Raw genomic sequence first — 13,303 nt, 5'->3', positions numbered from 1 at the left:
AAAGCATTACAGTGTATTCTAATTACTAATGATTTATACTAATTTTTAATGATATTGGGATGGACAGTGCTATCGACCTTCTATTACTCTTGTAACTCATCTCTGGCACACTACCCACATATTTGAAAGTGAAAAAAAATGTTGATCTTGACTTGTATGACTTAACTACATATGATAAGTCTATGTGTTGAGATGAAGATTTTCATTTTATTATGGCTTGATGACACAAACATGTTTGCTCTTTCATGATCTATAATTTTAAAACAAACTTTTCAGCTCTTTTCTTTAAATCAACAACCCATCATCCTATAAAGTTAACTTTCCATGTCCCGGTTTGTAATATCCTTTGTTCTTTTTTGGGAACTACTATCTACCTCCATTCCTCCAGAACCATTTTTATTCAGCTGCATCCTTTACAGCTACATATCCTGCGCTTCCTGGAGGGAATTCAGTTTTCTGGGATGATGACATTGCCTATAATAAGGTTCAGCGCACACTGGCCCTCCTACTGTATCAAGCCAATCCTCTGGTGCAGCTTCAGCTAAGATCGGTCTCTCACCCAGTGGGTCCACAGAGATGGGCATGGCGTGGGTAGGGCATTCATTCACCCCCAAATGTGTCGATGAAGCACAGCCATCAGGCTCCAGCCCCTGAGTGTCAACCAAAACATCACCCACTGACGGCCCTGTCAAGGTCATCAAAAAAAAAAAGCTCTGGTCTGGACATGTGCCATCAGAGTGAGAAAACAGCCACGAGCGTGCATGAGCAACAGACCGAGGCAGTCTCCATAATGGCAAAGACGCTTGAGGTCAGCACAGCTTTAGGTTGGAGGTGTATGGAGGTTTCTCCACACAGTACTCAACTTATAGTGCAGTACAGCAAAATATATGTGAGATAAATCTACGGAGACATGAGCTTGAATCTGTGAAGGTACCGGAAAAATCCTAATGTCATTCACAATATGAGGAACACTATGTAAAACCACTCCAGATAAATAGTGTATAGCTCTACATTAGGCTGAAGCGCATTAACATTAATTCAAACATAGACTTTCCATCATAAAAAATGCCCCTTTTCCTAAAAGCCACTCTAACATAATTGAGCACCACAACTGCCTTTGAATGGAATAATTCCTTTCATCAAAACCCATTTAGTAACTGTGTAGTTTATTTTTAAAAAAGGCTCATTTCTTATAAGTCTATTTTCGTTGACCTACTTGCGGAGATTGTTATCTACATCATTGCACCACCAGTCCAGTAGGTTTTCAAACTGAACATATAGCTAATCTTTAAAAGCATGTGCACAAAGTAGCTCATAGTGTTGTATCAATCTTCCAAATTTTGTTTTATGTTCCCTGAGTCTCCCATAGTGTCCATAGTCTTCAGTTCTCTTTATCTACTATATTATGCTTTCCCTTTTATTTCTATCTTATCTAATTCCTGCATTGTCTCTCCTCGCTCATATCTTATTACTACAATACCTATATCTCAACTACACCTCTTTCTTTACTTTGTCATCAACCCATTGTTCTTCTCTGCACACCTCTCAAATCTTCGTGGTTAGTACTATACCTATACCTCAACTACACCTCTTTACTTTGTCATCAACCCATTGTTCTTCTCTGCACACCTCTCAAATCTTTGTGGTTATTATCCTCAAGTCATTCCCTCACTCTTCTTTGCTTTTTCCTTTTCTCACCCCATCTTTTCTTCGTTTCACCCACTGCTCTTCCTTCCTCCACCTCTCATGTCCTTTCACATCTCTGTCTCTCTCTCTCTCTCTTCATCTGGCTGGCTCCCATCCTTTCTCTCTCTCTTTTACATACTCCTGATGCACTCCTCCTGGGCCTGGTCTGTCCAAAGGGATTAATTGATAGTGAGAGATAATAAATCTTCCCATTAGGCGCAAGGCCCCTGCCCATCGCTCATTATGTGCCCGCTGTTTCTCAACGCCATAGCCTGGGGTTTCCCCTGCTTTTTTAACACGCACGTCTGCCATCTCAACGCAAGCAAGGTTAATCTCTCCCTATCGCCATCGATCGGCTACCTCACGTCACGACACATGCATGTAGTCATCCATGCATGAGCACCATTTGAAGCATACATGTTTATTCCTTCCCTCTTCTCTTGTTCAACAATGCTCTGTTTTATTCTGCATTAGTTCTTAAGTCTGACATATTGTACAATAGCCAGCATAGTACACTTGGACTAGCTGTTAATGATTATGTTGTAGCCTTATTTTTACCATAATTAGCTACATTTTATGTTTAAATTATTAATATCTGTATCTTGTTATGTGCTGTGATCACCCAATGGGGTCATTAAAATCTAATCTAATCTACAGCACATCAAAATTCAATCATCAATATTAACAATGTTCTGTTCAAAAAAGGGGACACACATTTCAATTTACCAGCTAAATCTATGTTTCACAATTATTTAGCACTGTAACACAACACCAATAAAGCAGTAGCTCAACAAGAGATATAAATAGTTTGTATTTTTTATTTAAAACTTCATATAACCCATACAGCAAACTGTACAATTGAATTATTCACAGTGTGTTAAAAAGAAAATAATTCAATAGCTTTTCTATAATATTTTGTTGAATTTCCCCATGTTTTTTACTCAGATGTTGGTTATTCTAATGTTCTCTTAACACATACAGTTACTAGGAAAACAAAATCTTTTTTTCCATTTTTTTTTTACAAAACCTTACAAAAACTATATTCATAGAAATTCTGCATGTCCACAAAGAAAACCCTGGTTGGCACCAACATATTTATCGTATTGTTTGAGAGGTTTTCTGCCAAATGATAGAAGCTGTGCAACTCAAAAGAAAGGTATACATAAAAAAGGCATACTGTCGTGACTGCTGGAAAATTAAAACTCATATCACACACTGCTAATGGAACACAGGTTATGTAGCTTACATTTTGCATTACTTTTCTCTCACATTTCATACAATTTTGTGTAAAATGACATTATTATTCACATTAATTTATAAAAAAAAAAAGATGTGTATATTCAGTAACCAAATTGACTGAATCAGCCAAATCAGAAACTCTGTTGTGATTTCAAATAATTTTGACTATGATGAAATTTTCAATTATTTTCACATATTACAGAAGTGAAATACAAGCAAACTTGAGTCTTTGAATCACCTTCATGAAAAGCTACAGTACACATGAGGGGTAACAGTAATACAGTATAACCACGTTTCAGCCGCAGCCATACTTTAGACCAGGGCCTAATTGGGTTTTCAAGAGGAGTAAAGATCCAGTTACATAAGATAAACCCTACTCTAAGGGAGTGTCCCCTAATTTCTTGGGGAGGCTCAATATTTCCATTTCATCTTCACCTTGTAGAAATATATTAGCCATCATAAAAGAAGATTTACATACATTTTCCCATCTGGATGATAGTAATCCAATATACCGTAATATAATGCATTTCCATTCAATAAATAAACAAGGTTTAGGGCTGTGGATCTGGGGTAAAGTGAGGAAGTAGGTTAAAGTGACCTCTCTAATGAAATAAATAGCATCTATAACATATTTGACTGTGAACAGAATTCATTTATAACAGTATAAATTTAGCAAAATACATTTTCTCCTGCTGATCTTATCTACATACTCTACTTTGCAGAAGGGAATCAATAAACAATTATACAATGAATCTCTACCAAACCAATGCTAAGTTTTACAGATTGGAGTTTCCTTGAATCATAGACAGTTACGATTTTTTGTCTCGATGTATCGACAACGTAAACCTCACAGAGGTTTGCTGTTGGTTCAGCTCCCAGGTGACAGCAGCTTACAGACTCCTCGAATCTTCTTACGGCATGACACTTGCTGAAGATATACACTTATTCAACAGGCATTCAGGTCAACATGAACACACAAAATCATCATCTTTCTTCTATCTATTCACCACACATTATCTTTCAGTATGTTCACACAACAAGTATGAATTTACTCTGTCCACATTAGGTTATTAAACAGAAAAGGCCTGTGGCTTTCTAGTCTGAGATAGACAGTCTTCAAAATCTTTCCTTTCAAAGTCAAACTCTTGCCCAGTTTTCATGATGCACATAATGCAAAACAATCAGTTTGCTGCCAAAAACCTGCCAAGATCACACTTAGAAATTAACTGTTGAAATGTATATCAGTACAGGGATTTAGTTTGATGGATACGTCACAATGAAATGCACTAAAAAATGCACTTTAGTTAGGTTAAGGTCACAGTCTCTTACCTTTTGTCTCTGTGACTTACAATTCTTAATTAAACAAACAAATACCTGATCGAATGCCTTCCATCCTATTTTGTACATACAGGTTACAGACATGCTACCACTTCATCTTCACAATTTTTAAAAGTGAGCCTAAACTTTTGAAATCAGCTCATTTTTTATTACCCAGAACTGCAAATGTTTTAACAAAGGCATTGCTTCAGGAAGTCCATCCATTGATTTTCTTTTTCTTATGTTTTTAGCAATGATTGTTTTACATTAGTGTTGTAATACTTTGAGATGAGGTGATTTGCAAAGCCAGAAAATACAATGTCATGACTGTGCCAAATACAATTTACTTTGGATACATATTACCCTGCATGGTTGGAAAAACTGTTAAAGGAAGATCCCTTAATAGTCCTATTTAGACTTCTCCAATTTGCTTTGCATTGAGCACAAGATGAGTGCTCTCCGAAAAGCTTAGTAAGCAGTCTGGCCCTGTACTTTTCTGTATATAGTTCTGTTGAATGGTCACATCTTTGGCAATACATATTTTAACTGATTTAAAATTCAATCATGTACAAAATAATTTTGACATAAAATGTACTTTTGCTCAAATAAATCAAATCCCATGACAACATGTAGACAATGGTCTATGGTGGAATCTCTTGTTTTCAACATCTCCCCATTCTAGCTTTGCCTTGCATCAGTGATTAATTGCTTGTGTGTAACAATATAGTTAATTACACGTCACAACTTCATCAAATGTATATTTATTGTTGGACTGTTTATATCTTTCTATGGGTTTCCATCAAGAACGATACTGCAGATACTGAATGTGTGTTCCTAATTATGTGTAGTCCAAGTTATCACATGTGTCACTGTGAACCATGCTTTCAAGTCTCATATCCTGCAGCTTATGACTCAAAGATAACCGTTGGAGCCTAGACAACATGTTTGAGGTAACATTACTTTCTGTTGTCAAAGGCCATTCAGGAGTTTGTGTAAATCAACAGGAGTAAAGTAAGAACTTGATGTCATAACTTAATATGTGGCAACACTGATCTCCAATGAAAACTGCTCTTCCTTTTTCCTCCTTGTATATCTGTCATTTATTGCCATTCTCAACAAAGCCTTTCTTCTTGCTTCAGTCCGTATTTCCCAATAAATTCTCAGTCTTTCCACTGATTGAGGATTCCTTTAATGTATATTTTCTTGTGTTTTTGTTTTGCGCACGTAAACATCAGACTTGAAACTGATTATTTGGGTTTCCCTTCTCAGGAACGGAAAAAAATCCTAGAACCTCCCCCAAATATTTCTTTTACCTCTTGTGGTTTTGAATACAGCTTTGAATGTTGTCATACCTGCGTGGCTGATGCTGCCATTTTGAGTTGCCCATGTTTTGTTAGTGTCCCCATGTCACTGTGGTTAATGGTGAATCTGATGATCCCGTCTATGCCATTGTCTCTAGTCTCTGGCACCGCCCCTGACACATTGCTCAGGAGGTTCTTGCCCTGGGGAGAACGCATTGTCACGGGAACACGGGAGTCATCCCAGTGCTGCAGCTCATGTTGTCCTTTCCTGGGAGTCGTCGGTCGTTGTAGGCGTGCATGTTGATCACTGCATCCGTCTTCACCATGACTGGAGGCTGAGGCTTGTGTTTCACCCGCCTCTCGCAGGTGAACGACAGTCTGATCTCGTCCACCATGGCACTGCACAAAGACCTCTGGGCAAAAAGGGAGGATGCGGGGAGGAGAGCAAGAAGGAGAAGAGGGGAAAGGGACGGGGGGTAAATGCCTTAGCTTTAAATTGTTCTGACAGCAGAGAGTGTCGACAGTCTAAAGAGCACAAAATGCATTACAGCATAACATTCATGTTGTGTTAACACTGGTGTGTGTGCAGTATGTGTGTGCGTCCCTGGCTAACAGCAATGTCAAATTGCACCACCGCCACATGCAACCTGCACACGATTCATTATTGCTGCTGTGTCAGAAAGAATGAACAAGTACGCTGCATGAGCATGCATGCAGCTACTCACTTAGTATGACTCAAATTAGTGATTTACAACAGTAAAGGGTTCATGCTATTCTGACATCTCCAATGACTAATAATGGATTAATTCTCTATGCTCCAATTTGCAATTATGCCTGTTAAAATAAGTAAATGTTGTGGTGTTATGGCCAAGTACTCCTAGGGATTAGCCAAAGGCATGCAAATCCTTTTATAACATGTTTGAACTAAAAGCCATGAATAGAGCACAGCTTTGGTTTAGAGGCTATGTAGAATAAGTATCATAGCAAAACAGGCATGGTTAGTAACTTCACTGCTAAAATCGAGGTGAAATAAACTAAAATCCTGGTGGAGTGTAATTAATGTATTGTATGTAATTCATTTTCTTCATACATCATAATCACAGAGTAAACATCAAATTATATAGCGTTCTGCATGCGATTTATGGGGACATATACCTGCTCACGTTCTGCAGTCTTCCTTAGTTTGTAGATGAATTCAGCAATCGCCACAAAAACAGACAGCACTAGGCCAGATGCCAGCACAATGAATATACCACCCAGGTTCTGGATACCCATGGGGCCTGTCTCGCGACGCTCTTCATCCAAGCAGCTGCTCCCACTCCACCACTTCTCCTTCAGCATGTGTAGGCGCCCATCCTCCAAGATGCTTAAGATTGCTATGGTGATTTTGTCCCTGTACGGGGAGCCTGGAAGCAACATAAGGTTTGTTTTACTTTGGAAGAAACACCAGCTGGATTCTGTGATAATAAGGTTCATAAACACGTTGTGGCATACTGTCTGACTGGTAGCTAAAAAAAAAAACATCTTGTGCTGATGCATTAACTGACAAGCCAGCCCTCACACTCATCTTTCAAAAGGCAACGCATAACTTTCTATGACCTGGTAGCCTCAAATGTATTCTATGGACATTCACAGGTCTTACCAAGGGGAGTGCCGATTCCATAGCCTTTGCTGTCGATAATCCCTCCCACCTGTGTCAGGTTACAGTTCCGCCTAGTGATGTAATCGATGGTGGTGGACTCCATAATGAGAGCATAGTCTGACTTCAGCACCCTCTGAATCCCATCCTCAATAGACTTCACCAGTGATGTGCTTGGCTTGCTGCTCATAAAGGCCCACATCTTCTCAAAAGTAGAAACCTTAGATTTCTGTAAGGGATGGAAGAAAAAAAAAAAGTGCCTTTGAACCTCATTTGAACAATCTCCCGGGCTGCAGGTGAGGAAGAAGTAGTTGAAAAATATACAATGCTTTTAGCACTTAAAAAGGGGGTTGAGCTTGAACAAAAGAACTTTCAAACATTATAGCCCAAGGTGTTAAAGCTGAAGATACTGCTAACCAAGAGATCCTGCTAGTCTCTCTGTAGTCCTGGTGACTGGCAGAATATCTTCATGGGTATTTTTAAAATGCCTGATCAGAATTGTATTTGCACATTTATAGCATTTAAGAATACATTTTTTTTTTTAGTAAATGACCAAATATATTTATATGATTACAGATCTCCATTGTCACAGGATTAAAAGGACAGTAAATTGAAGCTTTGTGCACATCTATTCTCATAAGTGCTAGTGAAGCAGCAATAAGCAGCCTCTCCATTAGTCTTGCATCAGGCTGTGTGGTATTTCATGCAGTTTTATATGAGGTCACATTTATGCCATGTCTAATCCTAGATAATTACTGTCTAAAGACTATAAGCCATTTCAAATTGTGAAAGATGCTATTATAAGAAGCCGTCCATTATGTATAACTCCAATAGAAGCATAGTCCTGGTTGTTTAAAACTGAGATATGATATTAAAACATAAAAGTACCAAGTAGGAGATATGGCAGGTGTTGACAAGTTGGCATTTTAGATGCTAGATTTAATGATTCTTCTTTTAGGTGAGGTCAGACAGAAAAATGGAAACTTAGTACAACTGATGCTAGTTTGCATTATAGCAATGTGTAATTTAAAAGAGGCCTCATGATAAAGACTGCTTACCAGTAGACCCCTTATTTCTGCTAAGAGTTCAAAATGACAACTATAACCACATCCGGAAATGTCTTTCACCCTTTCAGCAATAGATGAAAACTACTTTCCTAGAACACAGCTGGCTTGCTTAGCCATGCCCTTCACCGCTCTTAATACAAAGTGCAATTTAACGAAACAACAGCTCCTCATAAGAGGGCTTTCAGGTGACGTGACAACCTCTGTGGCAGCTCCCGGCAAGCAGTGGCTGCAAACCTTTGATTATGCCTCTAATGCAATTCAACATAATCATTACGCTACAGACGTATCGGATCAACTGGTATTTAGATAATCTGTCCCTGGTCAGTCATCACTAAAACATTTGCTTGCTGGTGAAATAAATTAGTAGAAGTGAACATATATTATATGTTTGAAGACTATCGTGATGGATTTCAGATTAAATGTGAGTGGGAACGATGAAATGACAATCTCAGATACACAAATCCAACACACCTTCTGCAGCCCTTGGATGTAGTGAATCAAGTCAGAATCAGAATAAAAGTCTATAGGCAGTGGATTTTGCCAGTCCACAACCACAATATCAACTAATTCTCCCTTGACATGTATTCTTGCAGAAAAGTTACAGAATTGCATCTGGTGCAGTGTTTGACTAGTGGTTTCACATTAATAATATCAATTGCTCTCTGCTGACTTGTCATTAAAGTGGGTTCTTCTCAAGCTACAACTCATATCACATTTGATTAGATTCAACGGTAAAAAAAAAGAACAGTGTCACCATAAAATAAGTTTAGGACCAAATCCATCCTGTTACATACATCTGCAAAGCCTCCCCCGGTCTCCTCAGTATTTATCATGCCTCTTTGCCTCACTGAGTCAACATCATTAGGCCTTTCTGTAAAAGCAAGAGGGAGCAGAGGGCACTTGAGCCTTGCAGCTCTGATGAGGTAATTAGACACCTGTGTCTCCCTCTATTTGATGCGACAAACACAACTGCAACTGATCAAAGTACATAAAATTTTCTAAAACAACTTTATTTTAGACAGCTATTCAGAAAAACTGAAGGTTGATTTCTTTCAAATGGTCAACGTGTTGAATTGGATCTAGATGCAAAATGATTCATTACAAGATATTTAATATTCATGAGATACCAATACAATGAGAAAGCAATCTTACAGTATATTATTATGATTAGCAGCTCACAATGGATTGCAATTTCAAGACACCTCTATTTTTTTTTTTAAACGTACATGGTATCAGCTAAAACCCTTAACCCAATTATATAATCAAAGCTGGAGTATCCAATATACACACCATTCAGCAAACTCAACAATGAAGCATTCAGTATTTATGAGATACTCAACTACCAATTTTTGGAGGCATAAAAACTAGGGCAGACAGATGCCCTGGAAGAATCTTTTTTTTTTTTCTTTCTATTTTGCTATTAAATATCATAAACTTATGGACTGTCTTCAATAGAAATGTGCAGTGTTTTCATTTTCTTACTCGGAGAAATTGTAACTCTGTTACATGTGTTATTCAGCACCACAGCAGCAGCAGCATCTAAAGCAAAGCTCAAAATAATAAAATAAAGTCAAAGACCCCGCAGGCAAACGCTGAAACTTCGGAATAAAAAAATCATTATGGAGGAACACATCAAACAGTGTAGAGAAGAGGAGAAGCTGAAGAATTTGCCTTTGCTGTGGGAATTAAGATCTAACTGGAAATATATATATATATATATATATATATATATACTTATATATATATATATATAGATAGATAGATAGATATATAATATGTAGTCTCTTTTGTGGAATGGAATTGATTTTTTTTCTTTGGAAATATAGGCCTACTATATAGGAAAAAAAAAGTTTTTGAAAAGTCAAATAAAAACTCAAGATCAACATCTTGCCTCATTTCTTAACACATAAATTTTACATTATTACCACTGTACATGTTTGTGCTTAGCATGCTTCAGCTACAGTACAACTGTTTTCAAACTGAAATAAGCGAGGAACACATTTTTATGACAACATTGTGGTTGACATATGTTACAGCTACATCATTCCTTCTGTAATTGATCTAGCTTGTATTATTTTTTAAATATGAACCTTCATAATGACAAAATAGCCTGATTCAATAATAGCCACTCTTTATTTGTACTGTACCTTGAAGAAAGACATAGTTGCTCCATCTTTGACCACACCATACTCAATCTTGGTCTGCTTGGCGATGTCATCAGCTGAGTCCACAGGCGAGTCCATTCTCTCCACAGTAAGAAAAGCTGCTAAATTAGCTGTATAGGATGATATGATGATGAGTGTGAAGAACCACCAGATCCCACCAATGATTCTGGTTGACAGGGCTTTGGGCATCAGTTCTGAGCCTGTATGCAACACAAAGTGAAGAGAGGATTGAGCCATTAATTATCTAAAAGTGCACCTGCCAAAACTGTAACCGAACTCAACTAATGCAGAAACATTACTATCGCTTCAGTTTTTGTTAATTAGCCTGCAAATGTTATTGGCATTGCTGCTGGTGTTGATCAAGGTACACTGTCAGTGAGGAAACAGAAAATGAAGCCAGTTTGGCAGTTTAGCTCAAACTAAGAACGCACACAACAAGCTGAGAGCCTGGTGTAACTGTATATTGCCCAGGCTTCTATATTAGGCATAAAAGCCTTTCTTAATTCATGTAAGCCTTTAGAATTTGACAACAATAAAACAAAATAGGTTTAAAGTGAAGATGTAACATATATCAAAAACCCAGGGAATATAAAAACTATCTCTACATCTAATATTTCTAGATTGGTTTAGTATTAGTGTGGTATTTGCTGCTTTTATAATTGCACGTACTGTAATCACACTCAACAGCTTTCTACTGCTAAAGCACTGCTGGTATTAGATTACCAATTTAGATGTATCTAGTGAGGATTAACGGCATTTGCAGTTGATCCTAGTCTATTACTGGGTCTTTTGTGTGAAATGAGTTTTGGTAAAACAGATGGCATGTAAGTTGATCTGTGATAACAACATCAATGTAAGATATGAGATGTCAGATCATATGTTAATAAGTAAAATCAATAAGTTTGAGAGACTCTATTTATCCAGTAATGCAAAGTCACTGAATGTCTTTTCTTGAAATGTCACATGTAATTCACAAATCAACATTTCTAACATTAATCCTATGATGTCATTTTATAGCTTATCAGGATTACTGGATGTACACAGTAATGTGTTTTACAAACAAATTATCACAGCCTGTATAAAAATGTGAAATGAAAAAACAATATATATTACCTAGATAGACTGACAGTGCACCTCTGCATCAGCCTTGACTTTGAGTAGTCCTCTGCTGAGTAATACTATGTTTACAATGGCTCACTGACTGGTGTTAAAGTTACTTTATATCTCATCTCTGACAACCTTTAAAATACCCTTGTGCTTTGTGCACTCTGTTACTTTACTGAGAAGATTTATGAGGGCAATTCTGAAGAGTAACAAGCCCACAGAAGGGGGGCAGAGTGGTCAGCTCTTTAACCTCTTCTACCAAATTTGATTGGATTTGTCCTTTGTGGTTTGACAAAGACTACATGGTTACAAACGAGGCAAGAAGGCACCATCCCTTAATTCACTATGACTTCAGATAGGGAACACCCAGATGCATTCTCTGGTTGCACTAAAAATGAAGTCAAGCAACTCAATTGAATTCCCCACTATAAAGCGCTGTTGTCAGCAGGGAACAGTATATAGCACTGCATCACAACACTAATAAATATAAATACAAAAAGCAGATCAGTCATATGGTGCCCGGAAAATAAAGCAGTGTCAATATGCCATACATTTCCTTGAAGAAGGACTCCTATCTTGTAAACCATGGAAATATAAATGTTCTTACAGGGGAGATGATACTGACACTATTTCAGTAACCAAAACATCTCATCTATCTCAAAGACTGCTGCACAGCTCATTCACACTAGACTATATTTACAGGTACAAAACACTGAAGTGCAGAGATTATTGTGAGATGTGTGGAGTGGTAGGTTCAGGAATTCACTTGCAATCAAAAAGTGCTTTACAAAGTAATTTAAGAATATACTTTTAAATGAATAAAAGACCTGCAGAAGGTGCTTTAAAGGTAGAGTCAGTCATTCTGGAGAAAGATTGTTGATATTTGAACTAAACACCCAAAAAAACACACCCCTCCCTTTATGCTCTTTCAGAAGCTCCACCCCTCAAATTCATGGACACACATTGCCAAGGCAACAACCTAAAGAGAAAGATGGCAGAATTCAGAGCGATGCCAGCTGTAGAGTCACTTCTGTTCCTCTCACACTTAATCAAAAGCGGAAAAAAAGTTTTGTTTCATGTGAACAGTCCATCCACACTCACCACCTCACTGCCCCCTCCCCACTTCTCACTCGACCTGTGCTCAGTATCTCTGTCCACATAAGCAGCCGACTGACAGCTGCAGTTCCTGGAGAACTGAGAGGACAGCAGCCGGACAAACTGCCTTCACCAGGCTGACTGACAGCAGAAATTTACTGAACCAAGATAGTGTGCATGTTGGCTCCACGGGAAGAAATCGACAGTATTTGTATTTATTGATTCATTGATACGGTTAATAAGTTTGGTGAGACTGTCTTGGATTCAGTGTGGATTGACACATTTAATAAAATGGAAGTGTATCTGTTCCGTGAGAAAACACTTTCTATATGAATTGGCCACGAGTGCTGGAGACGGGAGACTGTCATGTCCTCACACAGACAGCTGCTCTGATGACTTCCCCTTGTCCTGTGCACGTGCACGAACGTCCCCTGCTGATTGGCTGGAATGGTGTTGTGTGGCTCACTCCAAGACACTGTGTTACATGCCCATTTAAAGAGCCAGTGATGTGTGTGAACACCAGATTTTTTTTCAGCGCACACACAGAACGGAAAGCTAGCAAACCATGAGGAGATATTTGAATTTGACAAAATAGTGTATTAGGTTAGAATCGCTGACTTTACCTCTAAAGATATCATCAGTAATATTTTACAGTCTCATAGAGAGAGCCAGAAAAACTACCCCCCCCCC

The 13,303-nt window shown here is 38.1% G+C and overlaps 1 protein-coding gene across 1 annotated transcript in view; it reads right to left on the bottom strand.

Annotated features, from left to right (window-relative positions):
* Positions 1-2,486: 2,486 nt before the first annotated feature.
* Positions 2,487-13,303, bottom strand: part of LOC122987452 (glutamate receptor ionotropic, kainate 3) — a 106,271-nt gene continuing 95,454 nt past the window's right edge. The window contains exons 13-16 of the mRNA XM_044359348.1: positions 10,397-10,614; positions 7,186-7,411; positions 6,699-6,949; positions 2,487-5,954 (exon numbers count right to left, since the gene is read on the bottom strand). Coding sequence (XP_044215283.1) covers positions 5,589-5,954; positions 6,699-6,949; positions 7,186-7,411; positions 10,397-10,614 — 1,061 coding nt within the window. The 3' untranslated portion in view covers positions 2,487-5,588. The remainder of the gene's footprint in view (positions 5,955-6,698; positions 6,950-7,185; positions 7,412-10,396; positions 10,615-13,303) is intronic.

Source organism: Thunnus albacares, chromosome 8, assembly GCF_914725855.1.
Source record: "Thunnus albacares chromosome 8, fThuAlb1.1, whole genome shotgun sequence".
In the NCBI taxonomy this organism is placed as follows: domain Eukaryota; kingdom Metazoa; phylum Chordata; class Actinopteri; order Scombriformes; family Scombridae; genus Thunnus; species Thunnus albacares.
The sequence above is the reverse complement of the archived record's forward strand: the minus strand, read 5'-3'. Positions and strand labels throughout refer to the sequence as shown.